At 44.0% G+C, this 27,228-nt stretch overlaps 1 protein-coding gene across 1 annotated transcript in view; it reads left to right on the top strand.

Moving 5' to 3' along the window:
- CACNA2D3 (calcium voltage-gated channel auxiliary subunit alpha2delta 3) overlaps window positions 1–27,228 on the top strand; it is a 908,562-nt gene that overhangs the window by 510,128 nt on the left and 371,206 nt on the right. Inside the window, exon 11 of the mRNA XM_055556946.1 lies at window positions 5,889–6,002. Coding sequence (XP_055412921.1) covers window positions 5,889–6,002 — 114 coding nt within the window. The remainder of the gene's footprint in view (window positions 1–5,888; window positions 6,003–27,228) is intronic.

Genomic DNA, 27,228 nt, shown 5'->3' with positions numbered 1-27,228 from the left:
CTTTGACAGAGGTGATGAAGGAGTAAAGAGTTAGGAGATGCTTCTTGTGTTAAAGTTTGTGGCTTCTGGAGTCAGGCAGGTTGGGTTGAGAAGCCTGACCCACTCAGAGCTTGCTGTGTGACCTTGAAAAAATTCTGCTTGGTTTTACCTTTATTTTCCTCATCTTTAAAATGAGACTAGGAATAGACCCAACACTGGTCACTTAATTTGTGAAGCCCAGTGCAAATCGACAATGCAGGTGCTTGTTCAAAAGTTAATAAGAATTTTAGGAGAGTGATACCAGAGTGTTCAACCAAGTGTGGGGCCCTGTACAGCTATGTACGTCACATGTCATGAAGCCAGCCATGCTGGATGGGGGTTGAGGATTCAGCATGAGGCAGTGGCGCCAGCTCCCTCTCAGTCATGCTGGGCTGGGTGGGAAGTGCCATCACCTTGACCACAGAGACATTAGGCAGCCTCAATTTTTCCCAGGCTGCCTGAGGTTTCTAGAAGCAGCTCCTACCCTTAATGCTTTGGTCCTACTCCCTGCCCAAATCCTCAGGAATCTCTGCTTCCCTTCATCCCCCTCTCTTCTTTTCTTTGCCCTGGTACTTTTTCCTCTCCCCATGCCTTTCACTTACCAAATTTGTTTTAAAACTCTCCTAAGCCAGTGGCCCCTTGGAATGCCCAGTGGAATGCTGTCTGCTTCAAGGCTCCAACATAGGTGTTGTGGTCAAGGTGTGGGATGCCATCCTCCTTTTGGAGACTCACAGTTCATTTGCTACTAGAGGCCTTAGCAGTCCTGCAGTGAACAGACCTTTTAAAATATGTCTATAGGCTTAAAGCTCAACATTCAGAAAACGAAGATCATGGCATCCGGTCCCATCACTTCATGGGAAATAGATGGGGAACCAGTGGAAACAGTGTCAGACTTTATTTTTCTGGGCTCCAAAATCACTGCAGATGGTGACTGCAGCCATGAAATTAAAAGACGCTTACTCCTTGGAAGGAAAGTTATGACCAACCTAGATAGCATATTCAAAAGCAGAGACATTACTTTGCCAACAAGGGTCCGTCTAGTCAAGGCTATGGTTTTTCCAGTGGTCATGTATGGATGTGAGAGTTGGACTGTGAAGAAGGCTGAGCACCAAAGAATTGATGCTTTTGAACTGTGGTGTTGGAGAAGACTCTTGAGAGTCCCTTGGACTGCAAGGAGATCCAACCAGTCCATGCTGAAGGAGATCAGCCCTGGGATTTCTTTGGAAGGAATGATGCTAAAGCTGAAACTCCAGTACTTTGGCCACCTCATGTGAAGAGTTGACTCATTGGAAAAGACTCTAATGCTGGGAGGGATTGGGGGCAGGAGGAGAAGGGGACGACAGAGGATGAGATGGCTGGATGGCATCACTGACTCGATGGACGTGAGTCTGAGTGAACTCCGGGAGTTGGTGATAGACAGGGAGGCCTGGCGTGCTGCGATTCATGGGGTCGCAAAGAGTCGGACACGACTGAGCGACTGATCTGATCTGATCTGATACCAGCACTCAAATTATTGACCCAGGAACTCTCTGTGTCATGTTATAACATCAGGATAGAATTTGTAGAACCCACAGCTCCCCAGGCACACCTTCAGGCATAATATTTTTTTTATCCTTTAAGAGGGTGTAGTATTTCCAACACCTCCAAGAACCAGAACATCACCAATGCATGGTGGACTTTTTCCCTTGAATTCTAGTGAGAGAAGCTTTTTTGAACCAGGGAAACCATCCACATACCTGCTTGATCTACCTTTATGGTAAAAGCCCTTTGAGGTCTGGCCAGTCAGAAAATCTGAGGGGTGGAGTATAAATTCCAGAAAGTAAGAAATGGAAGGAACAAAAATGTTTCAAAATGTCCCTGCCTGAGATTTGTTGACAGTTGGCACCATATTGAGTGCACATTTATCCCAGAGAGAGAAACATTTCCATCCTATTTCTTGCCATGGGGCTTTTAAATAGCCAAACACTTTGAAAAACGCAGAGATGGTTAATCTCCCATGAAAATGAAGCTTTAGCTATTTTCCACTTCATCAATATGACCTTTAGTGATATAATTCTCTTCCTGTGTATTATGTCTGCTTTTGCAAGCCAGTATGAAATAAAAAGCTATTTCTTGAACACACAAACACATATACATACACTCTTTCTCTCTTAGACACACACAATTGAAATGCCAATTGTGGTTATAGCTTAGCATGGTTCAGAAGTTCCTATAACTAAATGAAGTTAATTCTGTTTTGCATTTACCTGCATTTCAGTTTCAGCATTTGCTCAGATGATTTAAAGGCTTGCAGTTGTTGTACAAATGGTTTTGAAAGGAGCATTCAAATAAACTTCTAAGAACCCTTCTAGCTATTGATCTCTGCTGCATTCATTCGATTCTCTTAAGAACACAGAGCCGGTAGTTAGCATCTACCTTGTCATCTGACAACTGCAATTATCTTTTTTGGCGATGAATACAATCTTTGCAGTGATTACCTTTAAAAAATTTTTCTTAGCCAATTAAATAAAATTCGGTGACATTTCAAAGACTGTTAATCACAACCAAATGCTCTAAATGTCAGGATGCATTGAAATTTTTGCTGCTAACTGATGAATCACTGAGCTAATTGTCGTTCATCATCAGGCCCTTGTCATTGTTATTATTATGGAAAACACTTTCATCACTCCCGCTATTCAATAAAAAAAAAGTTCTAGACAAATATGAAGAGAAGAGATATTACTCATCAAAGCATTTGAATTTAATTGCATTCTTCAAAATTCTCCCAACTGCAGATTGCTGCAGAGAAAACCAGGGACTCAGCCATGGAAGAAAGTAACGGATTTAAATAAACAGCTCGGGGCAGCCCCTTCTTCCAGTGTGCAGTATTCAGATATCTTCATTTCCCTCTCTTTCTTGCCTTTTGTTAGGGAGAGTTTTTCCTGGGTGTTTTCAAATGAGTTACATGAACAACTGTCTCGAGGTGTCCTGATTTTTTCCCTTCTGCAGCCTCTGTGGTCAAATGAATAGATCACTTGTATTCGGTGGCACATTACTGGGTTTATCCAGTGACATGAAGGCTGTGTTGAATCGCAGGCTCTCCAGAAAATCTCCAGAGCAACCTGTTGATAAGACAAGGCTGCAAGACTGTTTTTTCTTATTGCGCTATGATGATAGAATCTTAGTAGCATCTCAGAGTGGAAAGGGCAAAGTCATTTATTGAGACTATTAAATGGGTCCTCAGGGTGGAAGAGAGGGAAAATGCTTCGTTAAGACGGTATAAATCCTAAATTATAGTTTATGATTGGTGGATGCAGCAAGGGAAGATTTTGAGGTCAGAGGTTCAAAAAGTCTCAGGGTATAAATTGTCCTTTGATGCTTTCTGTTTAGGAGTTGATGGGTCTTTTAGGAAGTTCCTGGAATAAGCACTAAAGTTATTTGCAATTTTCACCTTCTTTAGCAGGAGTTTTCTAGAATAGTAAGTTATGTCAATGAAGATAGTAGAAAAGAAGTTATGTGAAAAGTTTTGTGGTCCAATGGTCTTAGGTAGTTCTCAGGTATTTCCACCTGCTGACACTGTATCACGTGCCTTGTGTGTTTATTAATTTAAGGACACTCTGCCCAGTCAGAGTTGCAGGAGTGACTGCAAGGGTCAGGACTAAAGTGAGCCACATTCTCAAGGCCCAGAATTTAAGGAGCAGTCACTCTCGGGGTAGTGACCTTGGTGTGTGCCATGTGACCCTGGAACACTAGAAAGAATAGAACAAGGAAGAACAGGAGAAGGAAATGAACACTTGTGGAGCTATCAGATTGAGGAGCGTCATCTCATGATTGGGAGGCCTTAGGCTGAGTGTACTGAATCTGAGAATAGATTCTGGAGCTGGACTACCTGGGTTCACATCTCAGCTATGGCAGATAGTTGCTGTGTGATTTTGGGCAAGTTAGCTAATCTCTGTGCCTGTGTTCCTCACTGGTCAAATGGGGATAATGATAGTACGTACCTCAGAGACTAGTAGAGATTCAGTAAGTTCATACTTGTAGCCCAGCATATAATGGGCATATAATCTGTGCTGTAACAACCTTATGAGCATGTTGTTCCCATCTTATAAATGAAGAAAAGGGTATTCTTTTAAAATATTTATTTATTACTTATTTTTAAATTTTGTTTGAGTGCACCTGGTTCTAGTTGCAGCATCCGGGATCCTTTAGGTATGGCATGTGCGCTCTAGTTCCCTGACCAGGGGTCAAACCCAGGCCCCCTGCACTGAGTGTGTGGAGTCTTAGCCACTGGACCACCGAGCTAGTCCCTAGAAAAAGTATTCTCAAAAGAGAATTTATATTAGGTACCAGTTTGTGGTGCTGAAATAAGATTGAATATTTTCCACTATACTATGGTATTCCATCCGTGTTTTGAGTTGGTTTTACTTTGTTATAATATGACCACGAGGCCATCCATTCCATCCATCCATCCATTCATTCATCCATTCTTCTCTAACGTCACTGCAACTTCAAACTCCACATTAGAAATCTAAGTTCATGGAGACTGGGCATTACACTTCAGTGTGAGTGCTCTGGTAGCTCTGGTTCATCAGTCAGCAGCAAATCCAAGGGTGACCATTATCCTTCCCCCATGTCATGGTTAGTAGCTAGAACATCCTATACATTGTCACTCATGCCTGTGTGCATGCTCTTTGCCCTCTCTGAAAGGCCCTTGCCCCAGATGCTCACCTCCTTCTGGTATTATTCAAATGTCATCACCTCATTAATGGCTTCCCAGACTATATTTTCTAAAGTTACCCCTCTGCATTTTCTATCCCCCTACTTTTTTTTTTTTAACTTTGCATCGCCATTATCAAACATCAAACATAATTTACTCCTTTACCTTGGTATCTCATCAAACAGAATATAAACTACATGAGGGAAGAGATTATTCTGTGTTTCATCCTCAGCACTGTGTGGGCACTTAGCAATAATTTTAAAATAAATGAAAAAAAAAAGCAACTTCACAGTTTGTAGTGGTGGGAGTTTTCACTACTGAAAGTTAAAATCTTTTTGTGTGTTCCTCATTGGTATGTAACTGTAGGGTTTTTAAAGGACACTGCTTTGAATTTGTAGCATTAATAGCATTCATTAAGGAGATTCTTCACCCATGATTCAAGGGAAGGACACAAATCTCTGATAGCTGTCATCTAGTCAGCCAAGCTACCACTCACAAAGGCTGGGCGCTTTTGAAATGCTCTGTAAAACTGAAAGTTGAAGTACAGAATTGGTATCACAGTGGGCACAATCTTGGGATTTCAGCAAGCTGCACATACTAACATACATAATATATAATGTTACATGCTAACAAATACATGTTTAAAACAAACCCTAAAAAGAGTGCTTACAGTATATTCTGAATTGGCATGCTCCTAACTTTATTCTCCATGTGTACAAAACCTCCTTGATTTTATTACATAGCACAATCTGTATCCATTAGACTCATTCAAACTAAATTCATTTAGATTTTGAAAGAGATGTTACTCATCACATATTCTGTTGCCCATAATTGTGTTTGTAAAAGGTTGCTCTGCCAACTCCTTTGGGCTTATATTCTGAAGCACTATCCATGTTTGAAGGTAAGAGAGGTTGACTATCCTAGAATCTCACGCCTACCTTGTGTGTACTTTTAGGAAATCTCTTCTGTGGTCTGTATTTAGTTTCAATTTCTCAGAGTAAATATGGAGATCCATAAGTGGGCAGAGGCTTATCCTATAGGTTCTTTCTGGTGGTGCAGAATGTACTCTCATTTTAAGAGGCTTCCTGAACCTAAGATCTCATGCTTCCGAAGTCTCATGGGTACACATAGCCCTCTGAGGTGTTTTTCAGTTTGTACTTATTTCTTTCCACAGTTCAACCACACTGGACAAGGAAGCATCTGCAGCCAGGCCATTATGCTCATCACTGATGGGGCAGTGGACACCTATGATACGATCTTTGCCAAGTACAATTGGCCAGATCGAAAGGTAAGTCGATGTTGATGACATCATGGTGCCATCATCTGTGGAGGATCTCTATTGCGTTATTACCTCCAGCTTGTCCATGGATAAGTACCCCGTGTGGACTTCATCTCATAATGACCTATGGTTTCTCAGCCTTGTGTTTTCTGGTTGACCAAAACAGAATACTATGGCTTTCCTTGTTTTCAAAATGAAACTTTTTTTGGTAGCGAGAAGAAACGCATGTAGAAGTGTTCAATATGTTCAGTGAAAAGAGTCACTGTGAGGTGTGCTGTGTCCATAATGGACAGTGCTTCTCTTTGTTTATGTTTTCCATGGAGCCAGAGCTGCATGGTGAACCCAGCACCTATAGAATGGGGAAGGCAACCATGTGGCCCTGTAGCCATTTCCTCTGTTTCCATGTTCCTGTAGTTCCTTCCTGTACCCACATTGCCATCCAGAATCTCCTCTTCATTCCCCAGTGCTGTTGCTTAGTCTTGTCAAAGCTTGTCTCTTCTCTATTCAAATTCTTTTTTATTTCCAAGTTAAGATTTATTTATTTGATAAGCCCACATGTTAGGGTGTCAGTGACAGATATCAATGTTTTTGGTGTCTTTTGAGTGCCTTAACCCAGAGGTTCTTCAAGCTGTTAGCCAGTTTGAATTCCCTATGGAGAGCTTTTAAATTATGGATCCTGTTGCACACTTACAGAGTCAGAATTTCTGAGGATGTGGCCCAGGATTCCATGTTTTTATTAAGCACCTCAGGTAGACACCAGTCAGCAGATTGATAGCTGGTGATCACTATCTCAACTAAATGGTGAGGTCTGAGCAAGAAATAGAGGTTCATCAGAGAGGGCGCTAGCCTGCAAGTATCACAAAGGCCCTTTCCTATCCTTCGTGGCAGTGGCATGACTCTGACTGTCTCTGTAGGGGCATGAGACTGTTTAGAAGAAGTCTGTTTTGCTTCTTCAACTTTGTATGTTTAATTTCTGGGAACTGAGCTAACCACAGGCACGGCAGAAAGAAACAGAAGACAAATGACAACTGTGCACTCAACTGTACGGGAAGGCATGCACGCTTGAGGCACTGTGAGCTGGCACTCCTTGTCCTTTTAGTCATTCTCGGTCCCCCCGTGTCTTTGGTAACACAGTCGTCTCGCCTCACCAAGCACGGCTCTGGTGCTTTAAGACACATGTGTTTTGTAGAATGTGCTCCCCAAATGGATAACATCTCCTTCCCTTGTTGCTCAGCCTTAGAGACAGCCGTTATTTCTGAAGCTGGAGGGAAAACTAGCTGTTCGGAGCTTGCTGAGAGTAGGTGGGCCTCTGGCCTGGCACCTGCCTGAGGGATATCCAGGAATAAGTATGGCTGAATGCAGCTCTCACAATTAACACTGACTGTAGAGTTCAGTAGTTGAATAAGATGGATGTTCACTGTTGGAAAAGTGATTTTAAGAGATATTTCAGGTGATGATTTCCAGGGAAAGGTAGAGGACAGACTTAATACCTGATAAATGTACATGATGCCGAGGAGGGGGCATGCTGTTCACACTTGCACACCCACAGTGCATGACGTTGCTGAGCACGTGGCCACTACCTGGTAATGTACAGCCCTAAGGCATGGCCGCGTGACTGAGGAGCCTGGAAGCACAGCGCCAGTAAACGTGGTGGGGCTGCGGATGCGTTGTCCTCAAACAAGGTGTTCACAGGTGCCATGACATCTCGCACATGTTGAAGGGTAGTTTACATTATCTGGGACCATCTTAAATAAAAGAATGAAGTAAATGGGCCTTTTAATAACCAGCTCCATTAACAGCAAATGTATTAACATGTGAGATTTATATGCTGAATCACATGAATCCCTCTTAAGTGATAAGTGATGGATAGCTGTAGCAGGAATATTGAAATTTAAACATCCTATCCTTACTTGCTGGGAGAGGCATAGGATAAAGGCTGCAAAATTGTAACTCTTCAGACAAAAAAGGAATTTCAACATCTTTCCAAAGAAACAGAGTTGACTTCAGGCCAGGTACTTTCTTGGATTAATTAGAACCAGGGTCCTGCAAATTTCAGCCTTCCATGAAGCAGTTTGATCTACTTATGCAGCATTATCAAGCAGAGGCAGACTTTCTGTAGCAAGAGGGCCTTTCTAATCTATGATTAGAAATTAATAGCAGGATCCCTCTCCTCCTGCTCCATTCTGGAGCATTCCATGACATTCATATGCATATGCATTCATCTTCTTGATGACTTCTCTGTGAAGGTGCAGGTAATACATTTGTATAAAATGGCAATGTGATTTGTTACTGTGTTAAAGTGAGATGCTGCATCACGTCTGAGCGGTCATCCTTCTCTATTATTTTGAATGTTAGGTATTTGGTAGAGGGTTGTGTTGTGCTGTTGTTTGCTATCTTCAAAATTATAGAAACAGGAAATGGTTCAGGAGAGAGTAAAATGATCTTAAGGCTGGAACCTGATTCCTATAACATAGTGATTCTTAAACTTTGATGAGAATAAGAATCATCTGGAGGGCTTGTTCCAACACAGATTGCTCACCCCCAGCTCCAGAGATCCTGATTCAGTTGGGCTGGTGGGGCCTGAGAACGTCCATTTCAAACAAGTTTGCAGGTGATGTGAATGGTACTGGTGGGCAAACCACACAGGGGAACTAGTGCTGTAGAAATAGCCCAAGGGATAGGGTTTGGTTACTCGGTGGGCTCTGCCACTTTTGCTTCCCTGTGTTTACCTTTTGTTGTTGTTTAGTTAGTAAGTTGTGTCCAACTCTTTGTGGCCCCATGGATTGCAGCATGCCAGGGTCCTCGGTCCTCTCTTACTTTTTCCCAGAGTTTGCTCAAATTCATGTCCACTGAGTCAGTGATGTTATCCAGCCATCTCATCCCCTGTCGCCACCTTCTCCTCCTGCCTTCAATCTTTCCCAGCATCACGGTCTTTTCCAATGAGTCGGCTCTTTGCAAAGGTGACCGAAGTATTGGAGTTTCAGCCTCAGTCCTTCCAATGAATACTAAGGGTTGATTCTCTTGAAGATTGATTGGTTCAGTCTCCTTGCAGTCCACGGGGCTCTCAGAGAATCTTCTCCATCCAGCACCATAATTCGGAATCACCATTTCTCCGGCACTCAGCTTTCTTTATGGTCCAACTCTCACATCCATATATGACTACTGGAAATTGACTATCCAGACCTTTGTTGGCAAAGTGATGTCTCTGCTTTTTAATATACTGTCTAGATTTGTCATAGCTCTCCTTCCAAGGAGCAGGCGTCTTTTAATTTCATGGCTGCAGTCACCACTTCAGTAATTTTGGAGTCCAAGAAAAGAAAATCTATTTACTGCTTTCACTTTTTCCCCTTTTATTTGCCATGAAGTTATTGGACTGGATGCCATGATCTTAGTTTTTTGAATGTTAAGTTTTAAGCCAGCCTTTTCACTCTCCTCTTTCACCCTCATCAAGAGGCTCTTAAGTTCCTCTTCACTTTTTGCCATTATCGTGGTATCATCTGTATATCTGAATTTGTTGCTATTTCTCCTGGCAATCTTTATTAAAGCTTGTGATTCATCCAGCCACAAGCGTCTATTCCCTCAGTCAAATCCAGTGCACAGGTATGTGTTTCTTGGCTCATACTTTATTTAAAAAATTGTCAGTTACTGATGATCATTTTAAAATTGGAGACAGAATAGTGATATTAATACTATTAAAGTTTTAGTTTCACAAAGATGTACACATGGCACTTTGGATGTGTTTTGCCATATGAGAATGTTCTTGTTCTCATATGGCAGAAAATGACTGGAATTGAAGAATGGCTGCCCCCTCAGATGGCAAAGGTCTGGTTCTTTTGGCCGTGGTCTTCATCATGCTCCATTATTTCCTCTCAGCCCACTTCACTTGAGTGCTTTACATACCCATAGGTATAGAATCTGGACCACTGCTCTGGATTAGCACAGGCATGGTCTAGATTACCCAGCCTCTAGCTGTTTGTTTCTTTCTCTTCAGCCTGCCATAAACTTTCCCTTCTCTTCTCTAGCCAGATGCCGTCTTGTCTTTACCTGAGTTTTACACGTCACCCTCCCTCAGAACCAAAAAGGGGTGTGTATAGCTTCAATTCCAACACTGTAATCACCTCTGGGCCTGGTTTTTCATCTTCGTTGGTTTGGTAAGTCCTTGAGGAGAGGTTCTGGATCTCTGACCAGTCCCATCACCGTGCTCCATTCTGTCCCTGCTGAGAAGTGTGGCATTGAGTCCCTAGAGTAGTCTTATGATTCCTGCCCATTGGTGTTTATGCCCTGTCTGAGCGCCTCACCTGGAGTGTGGGTGGGACCTGTGACTTGTTTCTAAACAAGAGAATATGGTAAAGGTTAGAGAATCTTGCAGATATAATCAAGGTCTCAAGCCAGTTGATTTTTAGCTAATTAAGAGAAATATTGTCAGGAGTGGGCCTAACTTTATTGAAAACCCCTAAGAGAGAGACTGGACACTCCCTAAGGGCAGGAGACTCCTTCCTGATTTGATGAAGTAAACAGCTGTTTGGAGAATTCTGTGTGTCAAAGAACTGGGGGCAGTCTGTCTCCAGCCAACAGCCAGCAAAAGTCTGGGCCCTCAGTGTTAGTCACAAGGAAATAAATCCTGTCAACAGTCTGGCTGAGTTTGGAGGCAGATTCTCACCCATTGGAGCCTCCAGATGAATTCCTGGATTGCAGCCTTATGAAATGATGAACAGAAGATTCAGCAAAGCTATCCCCAGACTTCAGACCCACAGAAACGGTAACATTACCAATGTTTGCTGTTTTAAGCCATGGCATGGGTGTCACTTATTATGCAGCAATAGAAAGCTATTTGAAGAAGCAAAGTGAAGGGAGAAAGGAAAGAGAATCATTTCATGGTAGCAGTGCTATGAAACATCCCCAAACTTAATGGTCTAAAATAGCAATCTATCATTCCTGTCAATTTCGTGGGTTAACTAGGTGGTGGTTCTGCTCCCCATGGTGTCAGGTGGGGTCAGTGAGGAAGTTGTGTTAATTTGTGAGCGTGGTAGGGCTGCCTTGGTTCTCCTCTCCAAAGGCTTTCTCTCCATGCTATGTCTGACCCTCAAGGAGACCCTGTGAGTCTTCTCTCTTCGGTACAGTATCCTGGACTTGCTTACCGTATGGCAGTCAGATTCCAAGAAAGAAAAGCAAAAAGAAGTGGGATGCACTTGTGTTTGTCATGTTTTAATGCTCAACCTAAACATCATATTGAAAAGCAGAGACATTACTCTGCCAACAAAGGTCCGTCTAGTAAAGGCTATGGTTTTTCCAGTGGTCATGTATGGATGTGAGAATTGGACTGTGAAGAAAGCTGAGCACCGAAGAATTGATGCTTTTGAACTGTGGTTCTGGAGAAGACTCTTGAGAGTCCCTTGGACTGCAAGGAGATCCAACCAGTCCATCCTAAAGGAGACCAGTCCTGGGTGTTCATTGGAAGGACTGATGCTGAGGCTGAAACTCCAATACTTTGGCCACCTCATGCGAAGAGTTGACTCATTTGAAAAGACCCTGATGCTGGGAGGGATTGGGGACAGGAATAGAAGGGGACCACAGAGGATGGGATGGCTGGATGGCATCACTGACTCGATGCATATGAGTTTGGGTGAACTTTGGGAGTTGGTGATGGACAGGGAGGCCTGGTGTGCTGCGATTCATGGGGTCTCAAAGAATCAGACACTACTGAGTGACTGAACTGAACTGAATGCTTCCTAACCAGGGCCTTGTGCAAGGCAACTGCTTAGTAAAACATTATAGGATGAATTGGAAGAAGGAAGGCATTAATGGTGATTTAGCTTTAAGTCTATGAAGGCAACATCATGATCGCCTATGCAATGTGTCCCTTGCCAGTGTGTTATTTCTGGAAGCAGAAATGAGGAATTATTTATCCACTTATTGGATGCCATTTACTTTTAGCTAATATCCATTGGTTAGTGGCTGAATGGCAGCTTTACACACTTGGAATAAAATATGAACTCTTCAGTACGAAAGGGACTCATTCCAGGATCTGCTCAAGAAATAAAGCTGCCTACATTTCTACATTTAAATTAGAAATATGGCTATGCCTGCCATCTATGTAGTTGCTCTTCCAAATGAACTTTAAAAGAAAGAAGAAAGTCATGGAATTATTGTCATTACCTCCCATGATGTATAAGACAGAGTGGACAGGTAAGAAAATGGTGAGTTAGTGATTTGAAAAAGAGGTTGGCGAACTGTGGCCAACTGCCTGCTTTGGGAGGTTCTTGAGTTAGGAATGATTTTCACATTTTTAAATGGGAAAAAAATAACTAAAGGAGAAGAATATTTCATGATTTTTGAAAATTATATGACATTAACTCTTTATTATCTGTAAAAAAATATTGTAAGAGTTATGCCCATTTGATTACACATCATCTGTTGCTGAAAAGTTGAATAGCTGTGGCAGAGACCATCTGACCTGCAAAGTCTGAAATAGTCATTATCTGGCCTTTTAAGAATATGTTTCTTAAAAGGAATCGGAAGAAATCTTTGAGGAAATTTAGACCAGCAAGTATATGGTTGAGAGTCATTGCGATGCCTTTAGAAGTATATACGTTGGTTGAATTCAACAGAAGATGATAATGGCGAGTTCTTCCTGCCTTTCCATTGATTTTGTTCTACTCAAATAAATAGATGAACCACTTGATAGGAGAGTTGATGGCAAATACTTCTCTCTCTGCTGTAGGGATCTCTCCCCCAAATGTGATGTGACCCTTTCTTTTCTGTCATGAGCTGTTTCTGTCCTTCCTTGCTCCTGACGTCTCCTTCAGTGCTGCCCAGGGCTGGGGCACAGTACACCGTGATCTGGTGGTTCAGAAGGAGAGGCAGTGGCGGGTACACAGCCTGGGACTGCACCCAGTGCCCAGAATGTCAGATCTTCATAAATGTGACGTGTAACTGCCCCTCAAACCCCCTTTTGGTTGTGACATGGCGCATGGCAGAGTGTCACATCTTGGTCACTGAAGCAACAAAGGAGACACCCTAGAGAGGATCAGATTCCCCTTTTACCAAGACCCAGGAAACTAGAGACTCCCTGAATCCAAATGAAATGGAATTCATGGAATCCCTGACACTGTGGGGTCAGAATGCACCCACTCTGGTTTCACACCTCTAATTTTGCTCCGTGTTATTTTTCAGGGAGAAAGATTTGGCTGCAACTGTCACCTAACAGACCATGTCTTAACTCACTTCTGCTATAGGTAAACTGTGAAACCCTGCCTGGGTGTGCAGTGCAGACCCTTCTGTACGTGTTAGCTGTCACCATGCCATCTGTCATGTGAGTCTGTGATGAGAAACACAGGTTGCTCAGTTTACTTCCCCTTTCTAGGTCTCCATCAATAAGAGAATGTTTTAAACCAATTTCCTGTGCTTAAATATATAAAACAAAATGAATTCTTATTGAATGCTCTCAGGTACCAGTCTGAATACTTCTTGTGCACTTAATTCTCACAGAAACCCCGTAAGGTAGGTTCTGTTCCTATCCTGTTTCCAAAACTGGGGGAAACCGAGACAGCAAGAGGCTCCATAATTTACTCAGGATTCCATGACCAATCTGATGGAGCTGAAATGACAACCCAGCAGTTAAACACTCAGGCTGAGCCCTTAACCAGGATGCACACAACTTGAAGGCAAAAGTACAACAAAATGTCCTCATGTCAGAGAAAGAGTTGTCCACACTGAGGACTCTGTCATCAGGGCAGTGGGTTTGTCTCCTTGGCCTTCGCATCCCCAGGTGTGGGAGAATCTGCAGAGTGTCAGAGCTCTGCGGACCTCCGAGCCCACTGGGGCCTCAGGCAGAAAGGAAGTGCAGGGCCAGTTGTGCAGCCTCAGAAGAGGCTGTCTGGGTGTACTACCTAAATGATTTTCTTCCTCTGAAAGCACAGGGCAACCTCAAATGTGAATGCTACTTCAGTTATGAGTGTCATGTGTTTTATTTTTTACCAGAACAAAAGTGGGGGTGATAGCTATGAGGCCCCTTGAGAGACCATCCATCTCAAGGGTCCTTTGAGGATGCCTGATGGGTCTACAAGGAGGTAAAGGCACAAACAGCTTTTGGTTTGAGCTTTTGGTGAAGGGAGGCCCTTGATCATAAAATGATTGGGGGAGGGACCTGGCTTTGGAAAACTTTTGAAAACTGTTGGAAATTCATATTCTTTGAGTTCGTGTCTGTCACCTGGAACTCTTGGAAGTTTTGCCCCAGAGCCCCTTCCCTTGGCATAATTTGGGAGCTAAGGCATCAACCAGATGGGTCCTAGTGGCTTTGGAGGAGCTGAAGGATTTAGCTGCCTCAGTACCTCTGGGGTGGTTTTGGCAAGCTCAGGAATCCCTCTCTCCTCTTTGGGGTGTGGGTGTGGGGGGCAGATGCCAGTCTGGAGAGCAGAATTCCTGAGCTGAGTGAAGAGTGAGGGCTTATCACTTTAAGAATGCCAGCCCTGAAATAATCTTAAGTGATTTGGAAGGAAGGTTTTGTTCTTTCTTTTTCCTAAACTGCTTTGTTCCCTTTGACTTTCAAATGATTTTACAAAGCCCCTCCCATCTGTTTTTGCCTTCCTTTGAGCCTTATGAGGAGCAGGGGTTTTCCTGAAACCACAGGTAACTGGGAAAAGAGTTAAATCCCACTGCTCTTAGAGGAGGGGTCTCGACAGTCTCTTCCCACCCCACCTGCACTCTGGCTCTGTCATTCTTTATCCCATAGAACCACTTAAGGTGGGGGCTTAGGGTGGCAAGGGGCTGTTCAAAGGGGAAGTAACAGGGAGTAGCCATATTGGGGGAGGGGGGGAGTGGTGCAGCAGTTCATTTTTATTGAAGACCTTCTGTGTCCCAGGCCAGTGGACCAGAGCCCAGAAGTATGGAGCTGACATGATAGCTCCAAGGAGATCTCAGAGAGCAAATAACAGATTACAGATAGAAAGTGAGAAGACCAGTAATTAGACATATTCTGAAGAGACAAACAAGGGCCAGAGACAAGAGTAATGGGGTGGCCAAGGGAGCCCTCTTTAAGCAGAGTGCATATAGGGAAAGGAGCTGGGTGGGAAGGGCAGAGGAACAGTAGTTTCAAAGGCCCTGATGAGGAGAAGTTGTGTGTGTGTGTGTGTGTGTGTGTGTGTGTGTGTGAGAAGCTGGGTAGAGAGCAGCTGGCTAGAGCCTGGTGGGCTGGGGCTGTGTCAGAGGTGGTGGGGTACTGGTAGGACAAGTCAGGGCCAGCTCCTCTGGCCTGTGGTTGGCACAGTAGGAGTTGGGATTGTGCTTCAAGGCTAGTGGGGAGTCATTGCAGGCTCCTGAGCAGAGGAGAGACATGCTCTGGTTGTCCTCAGAAGCTTCCTCTGGCTACTGTATGGGAGTCAGTCTATGAGGCATGGACATGCGCTGGCCATGCAGCTTGGGTACCGGCTCTCTTCACCATAAATAATGTGAGTGGATGTCCATGAAGGTAGTCGACTTTTTAAAATTCCTATGAAAGTTCCCAGCTGCTCCTGTTTCTTACTGCTTGTTCACTTCAGGGCTTAGTTGGGTGGTTACATTTCTCCATTCCCTCCTTCCCTGACTAAAGTCACATTTGGTCTGAACGTTTTGGGTGAGTTTGTGTCGTTGCTGTATTTTCTCAAGGGTGATCAATCCTACAGCTGTCTTGGGAAAATAGCAGGACCATTTATTTCTCGTGGTCAGTCAGTGGTATGACAGGGAAAGACATTCCTAGTCACCATGGTGAGAGCTCATGCAGGCCCTCCTCACTGCTGAAGGGAGAGTCGAAACGGTTCACTGTCTCCCAGTTTATTTTTAATTACTTCTGCTGGTACTAGACATCCTGTGACTCCTGCAAGAACAGGATGAGATGAGTTAGGAATGAAGTCTAGTGATGCATGCCTGCTGCCAGCCATTGCAAAATCGTTTCTTGTCGGGGACTCAGAACAGCTGTGTGGGCACCTCCCCTGCTACTACCAGTGCAGTTTCTCTGTGTGGGCTCCGGTGGGGACCTTGGCCTCCACCCAGATGCTACTGTCTTCAGAAGGCAGGTGGGCAGTCAGTGCACATTCCCGAGTAACCCCCACACCCTCCTGAAAATGGCTGTCCTGTAGCTACTCTTCAGGTAGTCCATCTCTGCTCCCCATGCTGAATGCAGACTCAAACACTTCAGTTGGTTTTGTCATTTAATTTTTAGCTCTGCCCTATGGGTAGACACACTTTATTACCATCCTCATGTCATAAGTGAGGGATCTCAGGCTCAGAGGGGTTAAGTCACTGGCCCCAGAGCCCTCCACTCTGAAGCTGGGGATCTTGATCATCATCTACATCAACTTGTTCACACCTGTACTTGAAAACTGAGGGTTGAGTGGTTGGGGGAACTTTAAAAATGTTTCCTTGGTTCCATTCTCTGTAGGCCCACCTCTTGAACTGGTATTTTGATAGGTGGCTCATAGACCCGCCTCTGCTCTGAGAAGCTGGGCCCACTGAGAAATGCCACTTACCTGGTTTGTGTGCCCAGTGAATCAGGCAGGGTCCAATCAGGAATAGAAATCCACCAGTTATTTTAGCAGAGAGCATTTAACGTTAAGAATTAGTGAGCAGAAAAGGCAAACAGTTTAGGATATCACGGAAGTAACTACTCCTCTTTGGCTCGTGGGAGAGGAGAGAAGTGGGAAGGGGAAGAGAAGGTCATTATTAAAACTTAGAAACTTGGAAGAAAGGACTCAGAAGGCTGGGACCAGGCCTCTGAGGAGGACACACTGCCTCGGAGATACTTGGGTCCTGGGGAAGCTTTGGCCAGGTTGAGCCCATTTTGCCTGTTCATCAGCTCACCCATGAGCTATTACACCCTTTCCTTCATTTCCTTTATAGGCTGAGCCAGGGAGGGCACTTAGCAACATCAAGAAGAGATGCTCTGGTGTGCTGGGATTAGGGGTGACGCGGCATGGTGGCCAGCATGCTTATCCACCCCTGTTGCTCTCATACATGCATATAAATTACAGTCAAACGACATTTCTTCTTAATCCTCAGGTAGATTGGCTTCACTGGAAGTAGGCATTCCAGAGCCTATTGTCTACGCAGCAGCCAGACACTATGGAAACTGGAGGCTGATTGTGCCAGTGAAGCTTCAAATGTCTGCTTGCTCCCCACTCTTTGCCAAGTTTAAGCCAGAGTGCCAGTAGAGTCCCTCAAGGCCTGATTTGGTGGATGCCCATTCATTGTGACCTCGGCTCCACTCTGTTTCTTCACACAGCCTGCTGCTCACAGCCTTTGGATGTCTGCAATTCCTGTGCCCTCAGCCTGGGGCAGTCTGCTCCCAGATTTCCACATTGTCTCACTCCTCACTTTCATGATGCCCTTGCCTAGACATACCTTTTCAATGAGAGCCATCCTGACTACTTGATTTAAACTTACCCATGGCCCTGAACTCCAGCAGTCTTAGTTACTGCTTTCCTTTCAGTGATAGGTTTTTCATCTTGTATTATATTAGGTAAACATCACAAGGAAATGAAGTAACTGATGGATGGAATTGTTCCATCCATCAGAAGCAGAACTTGATCCCAACAACCCACCAGGAAGAATTCTCAATCCCAAACCTGAGCCTGAGCCTTGCACCTCCTGGTACTTTTTGCTTGTTTTATGTTGATAGGTCGTTATCCCAGAGGAGCCCTTTGCATTTTTAGCTATTGATACAGAGAAATCACCTTCATGCCTCAGAAATGAAACTGCTTCTTCCAGTAGATTCTTTGAAATCCAATATTCTCCATTGGCTGACCCTTGCATTACCCCTTCAAACATCTGGGGATAAAATCTGAGATTCCCAATGCCAAATGATTTTGGCCATTGACCTGTTATCCTTCCGACTATTGTTTTAGTCACTAAGTCATGTCCAACTCTTAGCGACCATGTGGACTGTAGCCCACCAGATTCCTCTGTCCATGGGATTTCCCAGGGAAGAATACTGCATTGGGTTGCCATTTCCTTCCCCAGGGCATCTTTCCAACACAGGGATTGAACCCGTGTCTCCTGCATTGGCAGGCAGATTGTTTACCACTGAGCCACCAGGCAAGCCCATCTGTCTGACTACCTTAATCATTTCTATAAAAAGTACAATGGGAGGAGATTTATAGGATTTAGTGAATATGTCCCATCACTACAACCCTGCACTTTAGAACCTTCTCTTGGCTCAGAGCCTCTGTAGGAGCCTTTCCGCTCCCTCCCAAGGTCTTCACATTAAAATATTTGGTCCTATCTTCTTCACTCCTTGGAGAGTCTCATCTACAAAACAGAACAGCTGATGATGGTGACTGATAAGGCAGACTTATATAAACTGCATGCTAACTGTCTAGCAGGAAGTCTGCTGCCTGATGTGCCTTATTAGAAAGCCAAGAGGCCTAAGTGGAAATCGCACTGGAATGCCAACAGGACTGGAGATGTACAGGGAAGAATAGCTACATGACTTCACAGCCTTCTGGGACCACATCAAGCCCTGGAATGGTGCCTTCTGATGTGAAGAGGGTTGAGAGTCCCTTGGACTGTAGGGAGATCCAACCAGTCCATCCTAAAGGAGATCAGTCCTGGGTGTTCTTTGGAAGGAATGATGCTAAAGCTGAAACTCCAGTATTTTGACTACCTCATGCGAAGAGTTGACTCATTAGAAAAGACTCTGATGCTGGGAGGGATTGGGGGCAGGAGGATAAGGGGACGACAGAGGATGAGATGGCTGGATGGCATCACGGACTCGATGGATGTGAGTCTGAGTGAACTCCAGGAGTTGGTGATGGACAGGGAGGCCTGGCGTGCTGCGATTCATGGGGTTGCAAAGAGTGGGACACGACTGAGCGACTGAACTGAACTGAACTGAACCTGGTAAGGGGCAGGGATCTGGAGCTGTTTGGGTCAGAGCCTGAATTTTTGGCACTCTCAATCCTTGGTTCTGTGAATCTGATCCTCAGAACTCATGGCTTTTAAGATTTGGATCATTTTAATTCTGCTTTCACATGATTTGTTTCTGTGCCTCAATGGGACAGAGACAAAAAGTGATGGTTTTAGAATTTTGAAGGAGAGTTTTCCGGTTTATACTTCAAACGGAAGGATGTCTATATGAGCCAAAGAGATACTGAAATGTGTTTTTCCTCCCACAGAATAATTGTCTCAACCTTCCTGAAAGTACTGATCTTTTCCCTTCCTCTGACTTGGAAATGGCCTGTTATGCACTCTTCTCATTAAAAACAACAACAAAAAAATAGACTTTAAAGGGGAACTAGCCCTTCAAAAAAAAATCCAGTGAAAGTAATCTTGATCTAGGAATGAACATTTGGCCCTCTGACATCAGGAGAAAGAGATGGAACTCTCTAAGCTTCTAGTTTATAAAATAGCTTTGTAGCTGTTGTAGCTCTTTTCCCGTTTTTTGCAAGAACCATTAGAACAGGCATGTGACAATTCCTTATGGTCCATGGAATAGAATGGGACAAACTTCTGCAGGAAGGCAGTATGAATGAGACAGGATTCCTGAAAAGATCTAAATAGGACCTGAGATATCAGAATGCTAAAGTGTTTGAAATGAGTCTTCCTGACCTTTCTCGAAGAGTGTCTGTCTGCTTTGTTGTGGCCGTTGTCTTCACTGACTTAATTAAAAAACTTGTAGTTGCAGCCAACCACTGTCTGTTCTCCCATTGCCTCTAAGATCTGCCAGTTCATGGAGGGCAGGAGAGCTCTGTGAGCCCAAGTCCCGAGCTCACGAAGGGGTTGGCTTGTTGTAGGACAGTGCAGGGTCTCCTGTCGTCCTCAGCCTAGCTGAGACTGAGGAGTGAGAGTGAACTGGTTTAACCACCCCTGTCATCACCCAGCTTCTCCACATTCTCTGTGCAGTGACTTGGCCTTCGAGGTGCTGGGACTTTGATCAACCTGTGGCAGAAGGTTTGTGTGAAACCCGTCCTGGTTTCCTTTTTTTTACAAACACGAGTGGGATCTGGAATTGGTCCCAGATAATACATCTGCCTCTTAATTTCACTTCAGAGGGGCAGGATGACAAGAAAGGCGATGAAGACAACTAAATGCATTTATGATTTATGCCCCCTGTGATAAATCAATGGATGATTTCTCCCCAAAATGTGGTCACTGCCTGGCTAACTCATACCAGCTGACACATCTGTGAGATGCATAAGGTAATAGCGGCTGAGCCCCCTCCTTGCCATGTGCATGCCAGGCCTTGAACTCCGTACCCCGAGGATGGGAAGGTGGACATGTGAGAGAGGGGGTTGTCTACACACAGGAGGACGCTGCTTCGCTGCCACCTTTTTTTCCTCTCTGGGTCTGTGTTTCCCTTTCTCGTGGCCCCAATGGTGCAGCTTTGTTCAGCCAGTCCTTGGTTCATCTCCAGCATTCCTTGCTATGCTTGCCTTTCTCTGTAGTGAGTTAGATTTTTCCATTTCCTAAAGGTGATTTGATCAGGCCAGTTCTCACTAGAGTCCCTCAAAGCAAGTGGGGAGAGTGGAAAATCGCATTAACTCTTTCACTCACTCCAGCTGCCTGCGCTGAATCCCAGATGGCAAGGAGGTTCTGTGTCAAGGGCCAGCTGCAGGCCTTTGGAGGCAGCTCTGTGGCCTGCTAGCAGAGAAGGGTGGCATGGGCCCATCTGGCCGGAAAAGGGGCAGGGCCATGACCAGGGGGCAGGCTGCTGTGCACAAGAGGCCAGTGATGGCCCCCATGCCGTGTCCCCCATCCCTTTCCTTTGCGCTTTCTTTGTATCCCAAAGGCCCTACCTTTCCTTTCTGGACTTGGAAAGTTGTATCTACATGGTCCAAAATAGACTGTCATTAGAAATTTCAAAAGTCTATTGAACCATTTTTGGCTGCTTGGCAGTCACATAGCAGCTGGATGACTTACTTCCCCACCTTCTTTTTTTTTTTTAAAGCATCATCTGAAGCTAATTTATCCAGGAGTAACTTGGGCTTTGGGGGAAAATGTCACATTCATTTTATAAGTTACCTGCAAATGAAATGAGAGGTTGTGCCTTTCATTTTCCGCTTGTTGAAAAATGTCTTTGTTACTCCATTTTTCCTTTTCTTGAGAAACACTCTGGGTTGCCATTTGAAGAGTTATGCAACATTATTTTCCTTACCTTGCTTTCTGGGAAAAAGTGCCAAAGTCATTTCCTGGGCCTGGACTGGGAGATGCAATCCCCTTTAGATGGGAAAAGGCAGATAAGATGGTCCAGAAACTGAGGCCTTCTCCTGGAGACAGCAAGATCGCTGATGTTCTTTATCAGAGTGAAAGCGCAGCATGGAGGGCTGGCTAGAGATGGAGGTGCTGGCTATACGCTGGGAAGTGTGAGGCTTCAGCTGGAGTCCCTGGTGCTGGGACCAGATCTCCCTGCCTCATACAGACAATGTATAGAAAGGGGAAAAAAGTAAGCCATATAGTACAGGTTGTTCATTTGATGTCTCTGCTGATACCTCATATTACTGTTGCCCCGGCCAGAAATAATATACCTGCAGCTGTGTTTCTGTGGGACAATGGGGACATCTAATAATATATCAGGATAATCTAAGCTGCCTTTTCTCCAGTGAGGCCCCAAGGGGAAGATATATACTCTACCTTTATGTTATCCAGTGATACTAATCGGAAACCATTGCTGTGGAAACAGCTTGTCCGGTTTGGTCCCTTTCTAATGGGAAATCATAAATTAAAACAAAGCTTGATAGATTCAGCTTAATGCCAAAGTGAAATCCTCACATATTTTGTTGGCTGTTACATAATTAGTTGACTTCTCAAAGGAGTTCTAATTATGCCTATGGAATAAGCGCAAGATAATGAAATGCATTCATCTCTCTGGCAAGCCGTCTGTCGCTCAGTACTGAGCTCTTGAATCAGTCCTCTGGGGTTCTCCTAGCTCGACCAACGAAGCTTTATTTACAGCCATAGAACTTGGAAGTGAAATACAAACTTATTTTATCATGTACTTCTTTTTTATTCCCTGTAAGAAAATCAGTTTTCCTTAGCTTTATATACCGCATAAATAGCCATGTGTAAAGTAGCTGTAGTAATCCCAAAACATTGATTCACCCGCTTCCCCAGTGCCTTACTATGGTTCATAATCCCACAAAAACTGCCAGAGACAGAGGGAAAAGGCCAAAGGGAATAAGTTATTTGACTCTGAATTTCATTATCTGTAACATTAATACTTAGTAAAAGAGTTGGAGAGATGGATGGATAGATAGATGGGTGTGTGAGTGGATGGTTGGATGAGATGGCAAATGTGTATTTGAGCAGATGGATGCATTTTTAATCAGGAAGGGATATAGATAGAAAAGAACTAACTCAGAAAAGTCTACTTTTGGATATATTATCGTGGATTTGATTGTTAGAGAAAATTATGAGGAAAAAGAGGGAATTTATAACAATAAATTAGGTATAATTAAAAAATAGAGTGGGTCAATTAAACATAGAATACCTTGAATTCCTTTTTTTTTTTTCATGGTGAGTCATCAGCATGTGACTAAGAGGGAAAATACCCTAGTCTTCATTCTTTCTTCACACACAAATGCTAAAAGTAATATCTAATCAAGTGCGAACAGCCTAAACAGTTCAGGAGGCCAGGATCTACAAGCAGGAGTGCTTCTAGGTTATTTGGTCCTACATTCTGGGGATGGAGAACCATAAAGTCAGGATGTGGATATGGCTCCACCGTTTTTCAAGGAGGCATCCTTAGCCTTTTGCTGTTTTGAATTACAGTGACAAAATCTCAGTCACTGTTGACCAAGATTTATTTCTCAGGTATAGAATTGTACTCTGAGCTCACTCTTGGCGTTTGCTTTGCATCAAAAGGAAATTCTTTGTCTTTTAGATTGCAAACAAAATCATCCTGTTTCTTCTGATATTACAAACATAAGTATCTTCTGAAAACCCGCCCAGATTGCTGCAGTGGTCATTTGAGCCACTTGACGGAAGTGAGGAGGACCCTGGAAGGGAACTTATACCAATGATAAGGAACCACTCCATTGTGTGCTTGCTATTAATGTTCTTTTAAGACTGCCGTGGGCTACAAGACCCTGAAGGGGTCTGGCATCTTTCTCTCCCAGACTTCACTGCAAACCTGGCCTTTTTTGTGCCAAGACACCTCTCTTTCTTCCTAAGAGGGCATTGCAGATACTACTCCATCTCAGGAGATAAAGAGGTTTTAACATGTGTCCTAGTTTGTATTCTTTTGTCTTGCTTTTATGTAGGGCAGTGTTTCTTTCCTTCTGAGCATTAATGTCTGTTTCTTGGATTCTTATCAGTGGAACTGTCTTACTGTTTGACTCCTTCATTAAACTATATGTTCCCCACGGAACAGCAGGACCCTCTTCACTGGCATGCTACTGGACTGGCAGTTGCTCAGGGCTTCTCGTTCAGAATGGCTGTAATGCTCCACTATTACCATCTTGAAATCCTTTATGCTTTTCTGAACAAGGCTGCTCACAATTTAATTTTGTACTGGGCCCTGCAAATCATATGGAAGGTCCTGGGTTGGAGCCATGTGTTTCTAGCAGATTTCCAGCATGTGGTATATGCTCAACACATATTTTGTAAAGGAATGTTTCAGTGACAAAAGATGGTCTCCTCTCATTAGTGTGTGCAGTATAAAATGCCTAATACCTAATATCAAGTCAGGATGCTATATATTTCCTTGGCAGCTCACTACTTAATCTTATTATTTTCATAAAGTTTGGCACATGCAACCAAAATTGAATGTAAAAGACATGCATATTATGATCTAAGAAAAAAATGATTATATAAAAGGAAGTATAAAAACATGCTGGTCTGTTGTTAATTTTTTGTTCTATATTTGAATTTAAAGGGTGATGTTTAGAGAGCCAAAATGCTAATTGTCTTGCAATGAGTGCTGTAATAAGCTGGGACAAACACTGCATTGAAGAAAATATCCCTCAAATGATGGAGGGAGTTTGTTTAAACAGTGACTGGGGTTATTGTGTGGTAAATATAATGCTTTCCCCTATGCAAGGTCAAGGAAATCCCTGAAATAATAATTTAAAAAAAGTCCAGTTTGATCTTTGCATCACATAATTGGGGAGATCTTGCTCTCCCATATAGCAAACATGGCCAAATGTCTGCTGAGGAGTTCATGGAGAAATGGCAGGCATCCCTGTTTTATACAGTGTGCCCGTAAGTTTTCTGTCACTTGTCTGAGTTGGACACGTTTTTTCCATTCTCCCTTGCCCACCCCATAGGTGACTGCCGCAGATTGCAGATTTGGCAGGATTTTCCAGGCTGTGCGGGCACAAGCTGTTAATAAATTAGGTGCACAGAAGTGTGATGGCAAGGCGTTTCCTCCTGGAGTTCATAGGCCTTCCAGAACATTTATGTCTCATTACAGCCGGTACAGCAGTTTATGCCCTAATAAATCAGAGAAGCTTTGCAGAGATGGGCTGGACCATAATGAATCTTTCTGTTGGCATTTTCCCTTTACAGAAGCAAATAATGGAGCAAAACCGCCCCATCTGGCCACTCAGTAAGAGAGAGCTCACAGCGGGAGCCTTTTGCTCAAGCATGACAAAGGTCACTGCAGGTAGCAAGAGCAAGGGGTGACTGTGAGTGACAAGGTGGAATGAAGCCATTTATGAACCTTTGTCACTGTGATTATAGGCATTAACTGGACTGTCAGGGTCCTGTTCTCCCTTCTTGCGATGGGCTCTGGGTTTTCACTGATTTTTTCACACTGAATTTCCAGACCTGTTGGATGTTTTGAAGCCATATAGGTAGACACACACTGCTAGCCAGCATGGCGTGTGGGCCCATTCACTTTGACTTACATCCTGTTATCTTAATAGGGTGGCCTTTAAGGTAACTGGAAATGGTTGCCAAGCAGAGTAAGGGGAGATCACCGTCTCTCTCTGCCTTCCCTCGCCAGTGCAAGAAGATGTGTGATGAAAGCCAAGTAAATATGAAAATTATTATTAATTATGTGATTAGGAAATCAACTTGTTTCTAGTGGAGGTTTACTAGATGTATTACGAAAAAACAGAGACAGAGGTATGATGGCAGGCATCCCTGTTTTATACATTAAAAACACTGCCTAGAAATAAGTGAGGAATTTGTTTTTGATCATTTATGCATTTTCACAAGAGAACCCAATCCTCCATTTTGGAAGAAAATATCTATCATTCATTCATCTATCTATCATTTCCTTTGTTCCTAGTAACTGGAATTTCTTTTTATTTGGAGGAAAATTTACCTTGTTTTTTCCACCCTAGCTTGTCTGAGCTCCTACCCTTTGCAGGGATGTGGAGGAGCTTTGGGTGTGCCTGAGCTTTTTGTTTGTGTTTACTGAGAGGTTTCTGGAAGCCCTTGGGGAAGGGAATATATCCGGCTATTTCTATTCCACAAAGACTTGCTTGGTGCCTCTTAAGTAATCACTTTGCTGCTGGGAAGGCAGAGGAGAAGCAAGTAAGGGAGTGCGCGATTTATCAAAAGTGACAAGGAGAACAGAGCTCCTCCATCAGCTGAGCTCCCCTCATTTTTACATAACACCTTCCTTCCAGAGTTTTCCCAGCAGATGGTCAGGTGGGGTTCACCGACTCTGCGTGGAAATACAGCTGCAAGGGGCAGGCACAGGGAATATTTTGGGCTATCTCCCAGCAGAATTACACAATGGTGCATGGAGGGAGGGAGGAAGACACAAGGAGGCAAAGTCACTCCCTAGCTAAAGAGGCCCTGAAAATGTGGACTCGGTGCCAAGGGCAGCTTGCAATTCCGGAGGTTGCCAATGCCCAGTTCCCCAAGACTCGGGGAGAGAGTCAAATCCTTGAGGAGTCAGTAACTGACTACAAGTGAGTCTGCCCATCTGCTCTGCTGTAATGGGAAAGTTAGTGAGACTTGATGGGGTCACAGAAGGACATGAATGCATTGACTGAGGTGATTGGGCTCTGCTGAGGGCAAAAAGAGCCTACCCTTCAGAGGGAGTCTCCAGGTAAGTAGAAAGTTCTCTCGTCCTGCTTTATAAAGATCCCAGAAGCAAATGAAGCACCTGCTCTGCCTGTGACTTGGCTCTGGGACTGCTGAGTCCGTATCAGGAGACCCCGTTTGGTACAGGATTTTGAACACACATGGATGCTTTTTTTCTTTTTTACGGTTTCCATTTGAAACGACTGAGCCGTAGCAGGGAATTAGCACCTTTGCTCTTGGAACAAGTGGCCCTTTTATTGGTTGGTTTCTTGACCACTTGGTAGTTCTTAGTAAGGAAGCCTACAGAGAGAAGAGCAAATGCTGTGTCTCCCTGGGGATGAGGCCAAGCTGAGAAAACACCCAGAAAACACTCGGTCCAGTGCCCCACCCCCACTGCCATCTTTCTACCATGCAAGTTCTGACCCCACAAAGGGCTTTTTCTTCCCCTGAGATCCTGGACAGATACCAAAACTTGCTCATATATCACATTTCTAGTCTCTAAAATGCACTGCTATGGACTCTGGCCTCACCTTAGAATACAAATGAAGGGTACAGAGGGTTTGTTGGGAATCGTCTATGCTATCCTAGACCTGAGCATGTTGGTTTTGTAACTCAGCATCACATTTATGGCTTGGACAGGACTGTGGATGTGTCCTGGAGATGACAGCTTGGCATAGCCAATATGCCAGCTAAGCCACTTTCAAACTGGGTGATCTTGTGCAAATGCAGAAGGCATCTGTGCATTGGTCTCCTGTGTGTGAATAAGGATGGCCGTGTTAACCCTCCCAGCGTTACAGTGAGGATTAAAGCAGATGATGCATGTAACGCCGTGGCACGGTGGCTTGCACAGAGTGACTACTCAACAGATGATACCTGTGTTGACAAGGACAGTGACGACATTGCTACTTTGGAAAACCGGAGCCCAAAGCCCTGGAAGCTAGTTTACAGGTGACAGAAAATTTTACCTTCAGATGCCATCTTCTGTTGTGTTGAGCAAGGTTCTAGCACTGTGTAGGGGTTCAGTGAGAGAACACTGAAGTCAGGGGTATATGCGTAATGAGAGAGAGAATCAAGGCTGATGGTGTTATCACTGATGTTTCACTGCTGCCTTAAATAGCTGTGTAATACAGGAATAAGTTCACCTCTTGCGGACCTATTTGTTTAACCTGTAACATGAGAAGGTTAGGCCAGATCAGTTTTCTTGAAAGTGTTCAGATAATTTAATGATTACTTTTCCTCACCATGAACTTTTCACCTTCACTGAAATGCAACTCCTTCTGAAGAACCA

This window comes from Bubalus kerabau, chromosome 20 (genome assembly GCF_029407905.1).
Source record: "Bubalus kerabau isolate K-KA32 ecotype Philippines breed swamp buffalo chromosome 20, PCC_UOA_SB_1v2, whole genome shotgun sequence".
NCBI classification, from domain to species: domain Eukaryota; kingdom Metazoa; phylum Chordata; class Mammalia; order Artiodactyla; family Bovidae; genus Bubalus; species Bubalus kerabau.
The sequence above is the reverse complement of the archived record's forward strand: the minus strand, read 5'-3'. Positions and strand labels throughout refer to the sequence as shown.